General features: G+C 39.5%; 1 protein-coding gene across 1 annotated transcript in view; it reads right to left on the minus strand.

Annotated features, from left to right (window-relative positions):
- The window catches only part of LOC140940209 (DNA-dependent protein kinase catalytic subunit-like), a 296,315-nt gene that overhangs the window by 227,173 nt on the left and 50,966 nt on the right, over positions 1-18,176 (minus strand). Inside the window, exons 22-26 of the mRNA XM_073389127.1 lie at positions 16,882-16,965; positions 15,513-15,588; positions 7,215-7,325; positions 6,917-7,036; positions 2,276-2,435 (exon numbers count right to left, since the gene is read on the minus strand). Coding sequence (XP_073245228.1) covers positions 2,276-2,435; positions 6,917-7,036; positions 7,215-7,325; positions 15,513-15,588; positions 16,882-16,965 — 551 coding nt within the window. The remainder of the gene's footprint in view (positions 1-2,275; positions 2,436-6,916; positions 7,037-7,214; positions 7,326-15,512; positions 15,589-16,881; positions 16,966-18,176) is intronic.

An 18,176-nucleotide genomic window follows, 5' to 3' on the forward strand; every position in this document is an offset into this window, starting at 1 on the left:
TTCCAAGGTCCGCTGCCCCAAAACATTACATAAAGCTCCCGAATCAAGTACATCTACACCACCAATGACCACCGTTACCAATAATAATAATAATAATAATAATAATAATAACTTTATTTATATCACATCCTGAGCTCATGGCGCATTACAATGTAAAAAAAGGGGGAAAATGAAATAATTTACATATCACAAGCATGGAATACAAAATATTAAAAATCTATTTACAATCCAAATATTACAGGTCATAAAATCATCTTACAAAACAATGACCCACTCTCTAAAAACTGCCTAAAAAGATATGTTTTCAATCCTTTTTTAAAACCAGTTAAAGATGGTGACTTACACAAATAAATGGTAGCAAATTCCACAGTTTAGGGGCACACACTAAAAAAGCCTTGTCCCCGTAAGTTTTCGTGAATGATTGAGCTTGTTCTAAAAGCTACTTAGATGCGGACCACAAGTTCCTGGGATATGATTGATAACTAAGTCTGTCTGCCAGATAGCTAGATGAAAGGTTATTACGTGATTTGAAAACTAGCACAAGAATTTTAAAAACAATATGATAACTAACAGGAAGTCAGTGAAGGTCAAATAAACAGGCGTAATGTGATCAAATTTACAAGTCTGAGTAAAGATTCTGCTGGCAGTGTTCTGAACATATTGAAGCTTCTTCAACTGCACTTTCCTACAACCGTAGAGCAAGGAATTGCAATAGTCTAGTTTAGATGTTATAGAAGTATGCACAGCAATTTCGCTAGACTCCTGTGTGAGATTTTTTCTTATCTTTGATAAGTTCCTAATCCGGTTAAACGATGATCTGCAAATGTCTGAGATGTGCACATCAAATAACATGTTGTCATCAAGTACTACTCCCAGTCTCTTGGCATCGGCAGTGGTTGTCAGCCTCTCATTACCTATGCTGAAGTAGCTGAAGAGTGGACGAGTATGGTACTTCGAGTAAATAAGCATAATTTCTGTCTTGTCATGATTGAGTTTCAGCTCGTTTATGTCTTTCCAGTGACATATATCAGCGACACAGTTCTCTACGCGCAGCCTTGCAACAGCGACATCACAATCTTTGAAAGATATGTAGAGCTGAGTATCATCAGCATAGATATGACAGTCAAGTCCATGACCTCGTATTATCTCGGAAAGTGGTGCGGTGTACAATAGATACACAAGGGGACCTAGGACAGAGCCCTGTGGAACACAGTCAGATCCCTAACTGATGATTTTGTATCATTAATTTCAACCAACTGGGATCGGCCAGACAGATAAGAATGAATCCACTGCAGAACAGTTCCCACGATGCCAAACGAGTTCTCCAGACGTGAAAGTAGCAAAGAATGATTAACCATGTCAAATGCCGCTGACAAATCCAGTAACAATGGAACACATTGTATCTCGGTCCAGTGACAGTAAGATGTCATTTGTGATTGTTAGCAGTGCAGTCTCTGTACTGTACCAAATGAATGCACTTCTTTGTTCCTTGTTATCATCCAACTGTTCCACTGAAAAGGCACAATAGTGTCTTTGTCTTCTTCTCCGGGGCTAGGTTCTTCAGTCGCAAGGTTCGTCTCTCACCCTCCTCACGTTCATGTCCGCCTCGTCCGAATCCACCCTCACCCCTGCTACCTCTACTGTGTCCAACCCTGCTACACCTATTTCATTTGGATCCTGACTGGGTGCCGTCTGAAATGGTCTGTTGCACCACACTCCCTGACTGAAGTGTGCTTCCTGTCTGCAACTAAAGCAGCTCTTCACCTTCCTAGATTCTCGTTTCCATCCACCTTGCCACTCACTGCATTGACCTGGTTACTTGGTCGGTGTTGTATTGCTTCAGTTGTCGATCAACTACTTCTTGGGATCATGCAACTCGTAACAAGTCATCCAACATAATGGTCTCTTCCCCTTTCAGGAATTTCCGACGCAAATGGCTAGAGTAACACTTGACGATGAGTTGATAGTACTGTATGTATTCTAATACAGAAGAGATTGCTGCTGCCATCAAAATTAACAGTATTAAGTTATATTCATTCAAATTTTAAACAATAACAAACTTCCAACCAAATCTACTGGGTTTCACTGTTTATTTTGCCTTCACTGTTTCCCAGACTTTTTTTTATTCTTACGTTAATTACGTGGAACGTGGAGATCGACCTCATAATGTTATGGCAAAATACTGATAGTCTGTGTAGTCAAAGGTAAAACTGATGTGACATGAGGCCGAAAGAAAATATCTCTGTGTATAATGTGACCCGTTCGTTGCTCTTACTTGACTCTGCAGATGTCTTTAGGTATCCATCTAGCCAAGGAAGGAGGTCTGCCATATAAGGCTTTAACTTGTCCGCAGGCAAAGCAGTTGACCAGCATTGTAAGGCATCCAGGCCAGCTTGAGCCAAAGGTGTGTAACTTAAACCAAGTTTAAATGTAAGCTGTGAAAGAAAATCCAACTGTAAGTTCCACCTACAAACCCACTGTACATGTTGGTACACTGTTAAATTTTCTGTAATTTACCACAACACTTATAGCCTACATTTCACACATTATGCTTTCCTCTAAATTGTGATATTGGTTGAAATAATAACAAGCAACTGTCAATTTCTTTGAGGCAGTGAACAGCCATCTTCTCGAATAAATGCCCTTATTTTCCAGTAAATAGATGATCGTTGTTACTTGGGCGGAGTGCCAAGTTGAGTGTTCGAGATGGATAAACTTCAAAGACATCTCTTTTTTTGGTTAGCTTCAGAAGTGCAATAGAGCGAGAATGGGTATACGTAGCCAGGCTGGCCTGCAAACTCAGGGGGAAGCTCATTTGTGGTTATCCCTTCCCACTGCCTAAACACTTAAAATTCATCTCAGTTCGCAGGTTGCACGCATGCCCGCCCGCTGCCCGTCCGTCCGCACCACAGGCATACCAATGTTTACTCTCGCACTTTCTAGCTACTTTGGGAGCCCAGGAGAAAGCTGATTGCACATCAATGTTGACATCAACTGACAGCTCTCAAAACAGGGTATCCGCTGACCAGTATCACCTGACCGTATCGCGGGCTCAGGTGTCGACCCATCAAGGTCGAGTATTTTTTTAAAGTTATCCGCTGACAATTTACTCGTTTTCAAATGATCGCAGCCTCACGTTTACTTTTTTTTTAAATTCATATCAAATAGGTTGTGTTTATGTCAGTATCGCCCCGCACTATTACGATTTTGATTTCAAACTGATCTCAGACGCAAAAATTCAGCCAGTTTTTCTCATTAAATACAGGGGGGAAGACCTTTTCTAACCATGGTCACGTGTTGGTCACGCTCCACGTCCAATTTTTATGCTCCGATTGGTTAAAATTTGACAGGTGAGTTCACGCGTAAAATTCATGTAGCATCTTGGAAGTTGTTTACTTTGACAGCTGAAGCTGACAGAGTTTTGAGTCAACTTGTGATGTTTTTAACTGTCTTTTTCCACTGGATGTAAAAAATGAAATACAGCTGCTATCAAGAGTGTTCTCTTATTCATGGCTGTTTTTTTTTTACTGGGTTTTGGTTGAGAAATGCGTCGCTTGTCAAAGCAGATAATCCGATTTCGAATGGCATCGTTTTTGCTTTTCACCTTGCTGGATGCGTACAAGAATTATAAGGATTATAAAGGCTCAAGCGATCCTTGCCTTACTTGATAGCTTTCAGGAGCTGCATCTCGAAATATGGTAAGCCTGAGGAATTATTGTATTTATACCTAATTTCATGACGTCCAGCGGCGCAGTTTATGAAGCTAGTTTATGCACTTTTGTATCACGATTTGACTGAGACACTGATCTGACCTAGTATGAGGTTTGATATAAGCTTAAGCTTACAGAACTTTAAAAAGCCTTTAGTCGATATTAATTCACCGTAAATAGAAAGAAAAAACTTTCCGAAGAATATCAGTTAAAATTTTGGCTGTAGAAAGAGGGCTTTGAGCGATTTTCTTGTCGTGAGTTCATCTTTGAAAAAAGCAAACACCCAGGAAACCGGCGGCTTAAAACATAAACTTAATCTTTAAGCTTACTAGTAAAGACTTGAGGATTCTTAGAGACACTTAAAATAAAATACTCATTTATTTTCGTGAATGAAAATTGTTGTCTCTGTAAATGTTCTACCGAATTATATTTCTTTATTGATTGTTGGTAGTCTCAAAAGTGTAATTTTCATCGCTTTGGCATTTGTTTTCAGCCGTTCATAAACATTGCTTGCAGGAGTACTCAAAATGCTGAGCGTATCAAACGCTTTTTAAGATTACACGTCGCTATAAAACCATTAATAAAACATAGACTCAATAAACTCTATATCAAGTTGAAGCGTAACTCTTTTAAAATTTCTTCGCAAATTTGGCGCTTGTCAAAAGTAAGAACCGGCTGGCCGCATAGGTGATTTTGGAAATTTCTTGAACGGTTTCGCTAATTAAAAGTCCACGCGTGCTTCGATAGTCCTGAGTATTGAATGAATGCAATTTGTCTTGAAAAATTGTGAAATACTGCATTTTGTACGAGGTCTGTATGATAAAAACAGCGCCTCTTAGTACTCTTTCTCCTCAGGTGTGGTCTATAAAAAATAATAAAAGATTAGTTTGCACGCGCCTAGATTTATTGGCAAGAATTTGTAAACTTGTCGAAAGCAAAAATTTGGTCTGATTTGTTTTCCAAGAATTTGTTTTCCACGCCTTATCTACTGTGATCAAGAGCCATCATTGTTCTTAAATGTGACCGAAGACTATTTTTTGGGTGTACATATAAGGCTATATCAACTCGATACAAGATTTGTTTCACTCCAAAATCACTTAGCTTTTCACTCAAAAGTTACATGAAGGTGCCCTTAAGTTAACTGATTTGTGGAATACAAAATTATTGTTTGATTTAAGTTATAAATTTATCAATAGGAGCTTCGCTTTTAGCTGTGGCTAAATCTATATGTTAAGAAAACAATGGGGGAGGGAGTGAGGGGGAAAAGGCAGAGAATAACAGTCTGCATTCAACCCCCTTCACCAGTAGACAGAACAAAAGGCATCTCTGATTAGCTGATAGCGCCACCAACTGTCAGTGGATGTCTCTGAAACATATAGCCAATATAAACGGTTTCGCAAGTTCTGCGTGTGACTTTTATACCCTTGTCTTACAGAGTGACAGTAGTCAACTTTCGTTTTAACTTTTGAATGGAATGTGGAATTTTGAATCCAATAATACTGGCAATCTGAAAATGAAAGTCATTCCTAAAATAATGAGTGGGATGCACTGATCAAAAACATAAACAACTTTATCTTTGGCAGACAGTCTGCTTTACCACCTGACGATCTCCAAATGTCTAGCGGCCAACCATGTCTCATCATGCACAAGCCAACAAAACTGGAGGAAGCGTTTCAAAAATGTCATTAGGTTGAATGTATGCGATTGTTCTCTCTAACTTTTTCTCTCACCGCCTCCCCCATTGTTTTCCCATTTCACCTATTACTTTACGAAACGCCAACCAAAAACACACCAAAAACTCCCTGCTATGCAGGATAGTTAGGGTATGAGGCTCTGAACATGTTTTTATCCGCAAGTACAGCTGCTCTTGTGAATTGTGAGTCTTTACTGAGGCGAGGAATTGGATGAAATTAGAGGAAAGTAGCAACACGGGGATACTTCTCAATTGTGGACAGCTTACGGTATTGTTTACTTGAAGACTCAGCAAATTTTTTCAGCAGTTTTGGAGTTAAATTTCTCTGAAATAGTTGGAATTGATAGGTTGGGCTCTAGCCGAGATTTTGAGGCATTTTTTCCTCTCAGACGTCGAAAGCCATCACAGGCATCTCAAGCTCACATTTCAAAGAGTGGACTGCAATTTACATTCCTTGTTACGAACAAGCTGGTGTCGCGTTACAGGAGACTGTTGAGACGTTGTATGAGAAATAAAACACTAAGGACCACAAGTGGTAAATTAGATATATTTTCCTTTGATCAATAAAATTGATAAGGACAATTTATCTTTGACATATTCCTGTATGGTTTGCTGTGAATTTATCTATTTTGTCGACTTTTTGGCTTTATTGCATAACTCCCGTTACTCCGTTCATAAGATGAAGTCATGGTTGCACAGAAAAACAGCCGGCGATAATTATTCAAAGGCAGTTTGCGGCCCGAAACCCATCCCAAGGCAGATTTTTTGAGTATCTAGAATCAAAATAATGAGAAACTCTTGAATTTTAATTGTGATGATGCAAACATCTTCCACAATGATAACAATTGTAACATATTTTTCCCCTAAGTAAGGTCTCCATTTCGAGGATATCAAGAGTAGTCAGGGGTGGGCGCCACTGAAAGAAAACGCAAGAGTGAGGAACAAGGAAAGGAGAGGAGAGCTCTCCTTCCCTTTGCCACTCGCTCATGGGTTTTCTCTTGACTCGCTTCGTGATTGCCTATCAAAATGGAAAGCTTACAGATGGGCTATAACATTTCTTAGTATTCGCAATTAGGCAAGCCAGTTTACACCAGTAATTCCCAGAAAACGTTTGATGGAGGCAGAACTTTAGGAGATTTGATATTCAAAGCACAATAGCTAGGCCAAGCTCAAAATATGAGCGTCGGTACTGTTGCATTGACCTCGAAATATAAGGGTTTTGGGAAAAAAATTGTTTCTGTAACCTACGTATATGACAAAATTTATATTAAAGATAGTTTCTTTCTTGTGTGGTCCTGAGCGGATTTATTGCAGGTTATGTAACAATGCAGGTGCTCATATTTTGTGAATGGGCTACTTGTGATGTAATTTACATGTCTTAACTACTCTTAAGGCAAAAAAGGAGGAGTGAATCTATTTTAATGAAGACGGACTAACTCATGTGCCCACAACGCCTAGTTGTTTTGTATTTGAAACGCCTTAAATAAGTCATCATTACTCTTGCATATCTAACCTTCATAGCAGGCAACAAGGAGGCTACATCGAGCACTACTATTTCAAGAGGAAGAGAAAGAACCAGCCTCAGACAGGAAACGGAAAGGTCACCTTTGTATTGCTGCATCCTCATTAGCACCTGGGTAAATAAATATACAAATAAAGAAAGAAATAACCGATTTCCCAATGCATGAGGTACTAGTACTGGCAAGCAATTATGATACAGGTAAGCCAAGATGGGTTGAGATATACATCCAATGTGAGTATTAAAGAAAGGTCTACTCATCATACAAAATCTCACCAAAGGCAGCACATACCTCTTTCACAAACTTACGAAAGAGCACAAAACATGTCATACGGTCAGTAGTGTCTACTATTTCCATGTCTAAATCTTCACTAACATCCTCTTGTTTTTCTGCTTTTATCTGCTAAAAAGGAAGAATGTAAAATACATTAGTATATTAGCTTGATAACAGCAGCTGAAAATGTTCTGTTACAATAGCTTCTCTTTGGATTCAAGTGCTAATTGCTTCCATTGGTAGCTACCCTAAGTTACTGTAGTGTCGGGTCTCAAGGGATTTAATGTACGATAATTAGATGCGGAATGAGCGTTAACATTCGAAGCAAAAAGGGACTTGATTTGCATACAGGACAGTGTAGAACGGACTAGTAGGAGGACTATTAATGGAACTAAGGACGTAAAATGTAACCGTTTATTTGAGCTCGATTCGCGACTTCACATTGGCGACGAGGAGTTCCTCTATTTCTTGGAAAATGGCTGGTTTCGATACAAACCTGAATTACGGAACATTCGACCCCGACATGGATCCAACTTCAGTGGGTTCGCGCTTTAGAAAATACATGGAAAGATTTAAAGTTTACGCGTTGGCAATGAACATAAAGGATAAAGCAAGGAAAAGAGCTTTATTTTTACATTGTGCAGGACAAAAAGTACAAGATATTTTTGACACCCTAGAAGACACCGGTGAGGATTTCGAAACCGCCGCTGAGAAACTCATGGGATATTTTGAACCCAGAAAACATCACCTATTCAACATATACCAGTTTTGGCAGCTAACGCAAGAGAAAGAGGAGTCATACGATGACTTTGCTACTCGCCTGAAAATAGCAGCAGGTCCATGCGATTTTCAGACGGATTGCCGCGGTGTTGAAATTCAACTGCAGTTAATAGAGAAAGGAAAATCGAGGCGGGTCAGACGCGGTTGCTTAGCAAACCTCATACCCTAACGGAAGCCCTGGATTTCGCAAGAGCCCAGGAAATGTCGGATAAGCAAGCGGAAAGAATTGAAATAGACCGACAAAGCTATGGAACTGACACCAATCCAGAGGAGAAGTTATATACGCTCGGGCAACAGGCACAAAACAAAACTGCTGGAAAGGTGTGTTTTTCTTGTGGTGGAACTTTTCCGCATGCTGGAGGAAGGATGAAATGTCCAGCCCGGGGGAAGAAATGCTTGACGTGTAACAAAATGAATCATTTCGCCAAATGTTGTAGGATGAAAGGAAAAGAAAACAAAGGTGTGCTGAAAGCAGTCGAAAAGGACTCGGATAGTAGCGATGCGGAGTCCCTTTGCGGTATTGAGAAAGTTGGGGCGGTCAAACACAATAAGGACCACAGGCCAGTGACCAGTGTGACAGTGGAAAATCGTGAATTTCAAGTGCTAGTGGATACAGGGGCCACGGTAAATGTAATGGACGAGATAACGTTCAGGAGGTTACTGGCCGATAAAGTGACATTGAGAAGGTCATCGAGTGTTTTGCGTGCATACCAATCGCACGAAAACCCGTTGGCGCCACTGAAGGTCATGGGAAAATTTGAGGCCATTGTTGAGTCGAACACTAGAATCGGCCCTGCCACGTTTCATGTTATAAAGGGACATACAAACACTGAGCCCTTGATAGGTTTCCAGACCACGGAGGATCTTGGTCTTGTTAAGGTGGCAAACACGGTCCAGAGTGAGGAAACAATCACAAGCAATCTGTTAAAAGAGTACGCTGATCTGCTCCGCAGTATCGGAAAGATGAAAGGAGTGAAGGTAGATTTGCACGTTGACCCCGCAATAACACCGGTTGCACAGGCCCACAGGAGAATACCGTTCAGTGTAAGACCCAAGCTGGAAGCAGAATTGGAGAAACTCGAGGCTGACGACATAATTGAGAGGGTAGAGAAGCCAACCAGTTGGGTGTCCCCTGTAGTTATAACGCTGAAGTGGTCCAGCAATGAAATACAGTTGAATGTGGATATGAGGGAAGCAAATAAAGCCATTCCACGAACCCACACTGTCATGCCTACACTTGATGATATCATAAATGAACTCAACGGGGCCACAGTATTTTCTCATCTTGATATGAACCATGGGTACCATCAACTGGAACTGAAGGAGAATAGCTGCGACATCACCACTTTTGCAACACATGTAGGTCTCTACAGGTACAAGAGACTCAATTTTGGTACGAGATCCGCTGGGGAGATATTCCAGGAAACCGTCAGCAAAGAAATCACTCGAGACATAGTGGGATGCATCAACATCAGTGATGATATCCTTGTATTCAGCAGGAACCAGAAGGAACATGATCAGAATTTAGAGAAGTTGTTTAAGAGAGCTCGAGAGAAAGAAATCACCTTCAACAAAGATAAATGCGAATTCAATAAGGATAAGTGCCTGTATTATGAATGGTGTTCTCAAAAGAAGGGGCCTCCCCTGATCCCATGAAGGTAGAGGCCATTAAACAGGCTGAGCCCCCACGCAACGCTAAAGAACTGAATTCGTTTCTGTGCACCGTCCAGTACAATGCAAGATTCATGGAGAGTTACGCCCCACAAACCGATGTTCTGAGGGCACTAGTTAGAGCCGACGTTTTTAAGAGGGAAGAGGAACACCAAGAGGCATTCGAAGCTTTGAAGAATGCTCTAAGCGCTGATACAGTTTTAGCGTATTTTGATCCTGCCGCTGATCATGAAGTACATGTTCATGGCTGTCCCCTGGGGATCTCGGCGACGTTAATCCAGCGCAGTCCGAATGACGTACATTGGAGAGTGGTACAGTATGCGAGCAGGGTGCTGTCAGACGCCGAGCGGAGATATTCCCAGATCGAGCTGGAGACACTGGCCGCTGATTTTGCGTGTAGAAAGTTTCATGTCTTCCTGTATGGCAAGCTATTCATAGTTGTCACTGATCACAAGCCCTTGGAGGTCATTTTTAATAACCCGAGGCATGCAACGTCCATACGGTTGCAGAGAATGACTGTGTAAATGCTCGATTATGAGTTTAAGGTAGAATACAGGCCAGGGAAGACCAACATCTCAGACTACGCATCTGGCTACCCCCTTCCTCTCGAGCAGAGCAGCAAAAGGGAACTGGGCACGACTAAAGATGTCAGGCATTACGTGAATTTCGTAATTGAAAATGATATTCCAAAGGCGATAAGCAAGGAAGAAATAATCGTGTCAACGGGAAATGACAAGGAATTACAGAAATTGATTAAGTGTGTCGAAGAGAAGAGTATAGACCATAAAGATGCAGACTTGAGGAAGTACTCTAACGTTTTCAACGAACTGGCCGTAGTTGATGGGCTCGTTCTCCGCAGTGAACGCATTGTAGTGCCTCAGACACTCAGGGAAGCCATGGTTAAGATTGCTCACGAAGGCCACCAAGGGATTGTTCGTACAAAGCAGCTACTCCGTGCCCATGTGTGGTTTCCTGGTATGGACACAATGATCGAAAAGCATGTAGGGAAATGACTCGCTTGCCAATCTACCACGCCCTGTCACACCAGAGAGCCTCTACAGATGACAGATTTGCCAAGGGGTCCGTGGAAAAAAGTCAGTGTAGATTTCGTGGGGCCATTACCAAACAATGACATGGCTTTGGTCTTTTGGGACCAGTATGTGGAAGGCATCGGTAAGGAGTCAATTATGTTGAGCATGGAATTGGCTAAAACTCAATGTCCCAAGTTCGAATGGTTTAAGGATAATTATTCACTGACTATCAGCACGCAGGGATGTCAGACTAACACAAGGAAGTTTAATACTAAAAGAACATAGTCTTTACAGAGCTTTAAAACAAAGCATCCGCCAACACAAACTTGACTTGAACTTAAGTAAAACTAACAGCCTCTGCCAATAATAACAAACTGTCACTTGAACCTCAGATATCTTACAACCTCCACCAACTTAAAAACACAGAAATTCAAAATCGATCTTCCTCACACTTGACTAAACACAGCACTCCAGCTTGTGGGAAAAAACTTAGTCAATTCAACTCGCTTGAAACTTGTATACCGTTTCACATAAGGATTCAAGAAAATACTAAACAGGCAAATAGTAGTAGCTTTGTGACATATTTTCTGATTTCAGTAACTGATGCAAATCTGCCTACTCATGCTGAAATGTAAACATGCCCAAATTTATTATTCATGAATGATCCAAAAATGTAGAAAACGTTCGAGAAAGTCATGCAACGCATGACAGTGAAGTTTACTTTGTAACACTCAACAGAGACAAAACGTCTTTGTGCAGCATTTTGTAACAGTTCGAAAGGAGCGCTCACTCCTGAAACGTTTTTCAACACTCTGAGAGAAACTTCTTCTCTCTGCCCAGCCATGTAATATCCTCTTTTTCTTCCTCACGTAAATTAAAGACTAAACTCAAAGTGATCTCAAGATATCTCAAAGTAATTCCGGTCTCATTTCGTGAGATAGCCGAACCGAAATGAAGTCATGAACTTATGCACCCAATCTTGTCCCAAAACTAGTGCATAATTTCATAGCTATTTTCCATATCCCAAACTACCTTGGGTCGAAGTAGCGTAATCAGCTAATCCCTCAACTTAGAGTCTCCTCTGATCTGACAGTTCACACAACTAGTCGGTTCAAACCCTAGGAAAACCAAAATAAAAATTCTTTCTTCCTCGAATAAGTTAAAGAACAAATCAAAGAAATAAAAGTGATCTCGAGATAACTAATTTGGCTCTCACTTCGTCAAATAGCCAAATAAAACAGAAAAACGACAGATTTTGCGTACCCAATCTTGTCACAAAAAAGGCAACTTTTGGACATTCCTGAGTGTCAACAATGAAATACTGCTGCTATCAAGAGTCTTCTGTTATTCATGGCTAGTTTGTTTATTGGTTTTTTGGTTGAGAGATGCGTCGCTTATCAAAGTCGAAAATCCGATTTTGGATGGCATCGTTTTCGTGTTTCACCTTGCTTGATGCGTATTAAAGAGGATTCAAAATTCTCAAGCAATTCTCCCGTTACTTGATCGCTTTCAGGAGCTGCATCTCGAATGGTATGCCTGAGTAATGATTGCATTTGATGTTTGTTTTTTTATATCTAATTTCACGTAGTCGAGCAAAGTTTATGCGGCAAGCTTATGCACGTTTGTAAGATTTGAGACAATGATCTGACCTAGTATCACGTTTGATATAAGCGTACAGAACTTTAAAAAGCCTTTAGATATATTTTCTCACCGCAAATAGAAAGAAAACGTTCCGAAGAATATTTTATAGACTTTCTTGCCTCGAGTTCATCTTTGAGAAAAGCAAACAGCGGGAGGCTGGCTTAAAACACAAACTTAAGCTTTTAAGCTTAAAGACTCGGGCTTTTTATAGACACTTTAAGACTTGTCTTTGCAAATGAAAATTGTTGTCTCTGTAAATGTTTCAGCGAATTATATTTCTTTTGTTGATGCTTAGTAGTCTTTTTTGGAATTTTAATGGCTGTGCCGTTTGTTTTCAGTTGTTCGTGAACATTGCTTGCAGGAGTAGTTAAAACGCTGCGTGTATTAACGCTTTTTAAGATAACACATCGTTAAAAAACCTTTAAATAAAAAATAAACATAATAAATTCTTTATTATGTTGAAGTATAACTAAATTAAACATTCGACCACAGCTTGCATTGCAAATTTGGCACTTGACAAAATGAATGGTTTCGCTAAAAGCCCACAATTGATGGTCCTGAATGTTGACTGAGTGTAATTTGTCTTGAAAAATTGTGAAATACTACATTCTGTCTGAGGTCTGTATGTTAAATACAGCACCTCGTAATACTGCAGCACCTCAGATGTGATATATATAAAATTATAAAAGGTTGGTTCACACATTCCCAGAATTGTTGGCAAGATTTTTAAACTAAAGTTATTAAAAGGCAAAAAATTCGGTCTGATATGTTTTCCAAGAATTTGTTTTCCAGGCCTAATCTACTCAGTGACCAAGAGCCATTATGGCTCTTGGATATGATCGAAGATTATTGCTATTTTTTTGGGTGTACATATAAGGCTATCAACTCGATGTAAGATGTTTCACTCTAAAATCACTCAGCCTTCCCCTCAAAAGTCACATAAATGTACTTTTAAGATAACTGATTTGTGGATTACAAGCTTATTGTTGGACTTAAATCATAAATTTATTAATGGGAGCTTCGCTTTTAGCCGTGGAAAAATCTACATATTGTTTTTTTTGGCAGACTAATCTAAGACGAATCCAAAATGATCTTTCTGTGTCAATGTTGACTGTTGTGAAATAGTTAAATCTAGCATTTGTTGATTCATGTTTTCCCATAATCAGATTTTAACCTTTCTCCAGTTGAACTTGTAGCATACTTACAAGTAGTAATAACCTCCCATCTAGTTTCTTAAATACTTTCAAAATGTGAAAAGAAAAGACTTGGGAACATCCTTATTCATACTGTTAAAGTTTCGATTTTCGATTGTATGACCCTAAGTAAAGGAAACTATTAGTCTTCATGTAAGATAGTTCTTGTGATATCTGATGTAAATTGCCAAAGCATGGTAGTTGTTCAATTAGATGCCATTAGATTGTTGCATACCAGATTAGAGCAAATCTCCATAAATGTAACAAGGGCTTTGTGATTTTGGTACGAAAGCATTTGTATGATAGAAAGAAAAACAATACACCTCAACTAAAATAACGAATGAACGGCTGCCATATCGTGCTTCTAGTTTATCAATTTACCGCAAGCCACAATCATGAGAGATGTGTTCTCACTTTTCAGGTGTGGAAAAACAAGGCTGCTTCTATGCTGGTTATCGGCCCACTGACCAGCATTATTACAGCCAGATTTTAAAAGTAGAAGCAATGGATTTAACGGACATTAAAGAAGGAAATTTCACTTTTGTTTATGGTTTTGTGGAGAGAACAATAGACAAGAGACAGCGACGAAGTTTCGTTTATTCCACAATCCAAAACGTCTAAAAAGGAATTTAACGAGTTCACAATACTTTTGAATTTTTTCTGATGCAAACACTACAAGCAAGTTGCGAAGACCCAAGGCGGTTTTTTACATTATTTCCAACTACATCTGTCAGTTTTTTTTCCCATATAACATCAAATGAATTGCTCCTCAGCGATGGTTTGAACAAATTATTAATGCAGGATTTCATGTTGGTGTATTCGATTCTCAAATTCATTTGGCAAACATGACAGACCTTGTTACAATTCTTCTTCTTTGCACAACTCTGTTTAGGTTCTACAAACAATCGATTTTGTTTTTTCTGGAATAAAAGTGCATGAACCACTGGAACGTCCCTCGCACAGAGAATGTCTGGCTAAGGTTTTGGATTGGATGTTATCTAACAACTAGACTTTTCACAATCACCTTATCTTTGCACACCAATTAGGGGGCAGTTCAGTCAAAACAATAGCGTCCTTAGAGGCGCTTCCTTTTTCCCCTTCCTCGAGGGTCCTTCGCCCTCTCATATCCCCAAATTCCCCCTTTCCTTCTCCTTTTAACGCCTACCATGCAGGCTATTATGCCAGCTCTGGGGACTGTCCAAACATACTCTAAAACAAAGGGCATAGAAAGGGCATAGCATATGTTGAAAGCCAGAGCAATGATGTCCTTGGTATTTTACATCAGTGTAAACATAATATTGAGGCTGGAATCCTCCCCTCGATCTGACAGAGGCCCATGGCGCCTCTCCATAAAAACCACTTGAAGTATCTGAGCTCTTTAATGTTTGTGTTAATCGGCAACAGACTGCAAAAACTGTAAAAGACGCGTTTCGTTTGCCGTGGTTGATTACTGACCAGTGTGAGCTCCTCAAAAAGTGTAAAAAGGGTGTTCCACTCTTCATCTTCTCTTTGGCTACTGACAAATGGCAGATGATCCTCAACTAACGAAAGCTGTATTTTCCCCTCAATAATTAGTCTCTGTAAATTGAATGCTATGCCATTTGGGCTTTATAATGCACTAAATACATTTGGCGACCAGTGGAGCCTGTGCTATTGGATATTCATTAATATGCACGCTTAAGCTATCCCTATGATGCTTTATAGGTAAACGAGAGCCCGATGACAAAGCAACATTTTAATAGGTGTTGAGTTACGAACTTCTGCTATCAGGGACCAGAGTCGCAAGGTTAACAACAAGGTTTGCCTGTCTAAGAATCATGTTGGACCATTAGGGTGGTAAAAAGGTCCTGAGCAGCAAACAGAAATTAGTTCATTTGTCACCTCATTAGTTCATTACTGCCATGAACACTAACCACTTTTGACAGAAATTTGTTTGAACTGCCATTATTAAATAAACGTTTGAGGAACTATTTCAGTTGCACACTTGTCATTTATAGTACCTTAAAAAAGGAAATCCTGTTGCAGATTTTCATGCAAATTTCCAACAATTTGTAGAACCCACTGACAACTGGAAACCTGGAAGAGATAGGTTCATTTACAAAAACGTACAAAAGATCTCGTGCAACATAATGTGAAGTGTGAAACACAAACCGTTTTAAGTATACTATCCTTACACTCTGCTTTAAAATCATGCTGTTAATCCGCAGTGAAGCATCTGGGATGCATGGTTCAATGTAGAATACAGGCAGCAAGAGTTTAAGAAAAAAGGAACTTACTTAAGGTGAGACCTACAACAAAAGCACTATTGCACTTATTGCACAAAGCTAATAAACAACCCATGGGAACTTGCAACTGTTATTTCCATTAACTGCTACCACAAAATTGCTCAGAAAATACCAAGAAAAAACAAACACACTGTCGAACCATACACTAGATTTTAAAGGCTCAGATTAGTACAAAAAAGTCATAACCAGGGCTCAAAATAATGGCTGATCAACGGACAATGTCCAGCCAAGATGACCATTTGTCCGACAAACTTTCTGTTAGCCAGTCATTCTGACTGGTCAAGTGCAAGGCTTTCAAATAAATGACCAAAAAGGCAAATGTATTCACACTTATTCCGTAAATTACAAAACAAGTTAAATCATAAAATATTCAAGTTGCCTGCAGTCATAACAACACAGTTGAGACAGGCACGTTCTGCTGCTTTGTGCATGACAATAAGCGGTTTGCTAAAATAGAAGGGAAACACAACGTACACAAGCCTGAAAATACAGCCGTCTCTCCTAATACTCTTCACTGCTATGGAATATTTTGCGAAACCCCATTTCCCCATTTTGCAATGCAACTGAACAAGTTTTTGAGTATGAAGCAATACTTTTGTTTGGCCGGCCAGTTTTTGATCCGACAGAAATGAGGCATGACTGAGCCAAAACTTGTTTGGCCAGTCAACATGACCTGCCACTGTCCAAAAAATTAATTATTTCGAGCCCTGATAACTAAAACGGACTTTTGGGTCTGGTGTTCTTTATTGCCTCAGTACTAATAACGAATCAGAAAAAAACTAGGAGGAGGTGGGTAAGTAATCATTTCCTTTTCATTGTAAAGGGCTCTTAATTCAAGCTGAGAACAAAGGAAGATGAGCAGTATGCATAAACCAAGCATTTCCAGCATAAGCTTTAACCACTGTTTCCGTGTTTACGTTAAATCACGCATCATGTTTAAAAACAAAATATTAGTAGCACATACTAGTTTGCTGTGCTTTAAAATAAGAAATGTCGGTAACAAATGGAAACGTTTGGAGATGGATAAGGCATAACTGCTGAGGAACCTGTCATTCCAGTACTTATCAAAACTCAAATAACCTACCTTGTAGACATAACAATTATTTCCCTACCAAATACATACATCCAGTTCGCAAACAGTTCCACACAATACTTTGGTAAAACGCACCTGCGAAAAATACTAATGATTACCATTTATTTTACGTTCTGAGAGATTCATGCAGCAATATTATTTATGCCAGCCAAATAATCTACTTGTAATTTTGTCATTATTCAGTGAACTGACCTCTTTTTTTCGTTAACAACGCAGTTTAAATACATAGCTTTGTACAGATGTTAGAATTATTTTCACCTATACAGGATTCATTTAGGATTGATTCATTCATTCATTTCAGGACTAGTTAATTAAAAGTTCTCCATGGGGAGGCTTATAAATACTGAAACTAGAAACTTGAGGGCCCTAGGTACTAATCAAAAAATTTCAAAGAAATTATTACTGTGATTAAGACAAAAGTGGCTGATTTGTTAAAATAAAATGAGACGTTAATTTGTCTATTAAGGTCATGACTGACATGCATGACATGACTTCTTGGCTTAGTATTTCAGGCCCAATCTTTGCTATCCCATTAATTTCCACAGCAACTCACATAGAAATACTAGTAAGTTAATCGAGAGAGTGCTCTGGGTTGGTTGCATAAAAGGGATAAAAACCGTACTAACTAGAAAGGTCAGACCTTCAGTAAGACGTGGACATTTCGTTTGTTACACATGTTTTGGTGTTAGCTTACGTCTGATGTTCCATGGGACTCGCGCGGGAGTACAAGATTAAGTAATGACATACGCTTCGTACATTTTACCGTACGTGTACTACAAATCAGGCCAAAAATTTACAAATGGTTGTTTGTAAACAAACAATTTGGCCCATAGCATAGAAGCAGCGTCAAAAATCTAGCCAGAAAACATAGATACATATTTCAGACAATCAGGGAAAAAAGTAGTTGACACACTTCTTCAGAATGGGTGCTTTTATCAAACATTTAATTCATTGATAATTTCATTCATTTTAAACGCCATAAATCCTCTCAGCCCCCGAATCAATGTTGTCTGAAGTAAAAGAAAGACTTGAGGGTCCAAAATACAACATTGATTTCGGGGGGAAGGGGTGGAGGTAGACAGGGAAAGCGGATAGGTAAGTACACTATTCAAAAAGGGGCCATTTTACGGAAGTGTCTCAACACTCTTGTCCCTTATTGTAGATGCACTATGTGCTGTACGAACCTAAACAGTATTCTGTGACCATAGAAATCGCCTGGATTGCTTAGACCACCACAAGCTATACGCAAGATGTCAATTTAGAAGGAATGAACTTTTGAAAACGGT

This window comes from Porites lutea, chromosome 6 (genome assembly GCF_958299795.1).
Source record: "Porites lutea chromosome 6, jaPorLute2.1, whole genome shotgun sequence".
In the NCBI taxonomy this organism is placed as follows: domain Eukaryota; kingdom Metazoa; phylum Cnidaria; class Anthozoa; order Scleractinia; family Poritidae; genus Porites; species Porites lutea.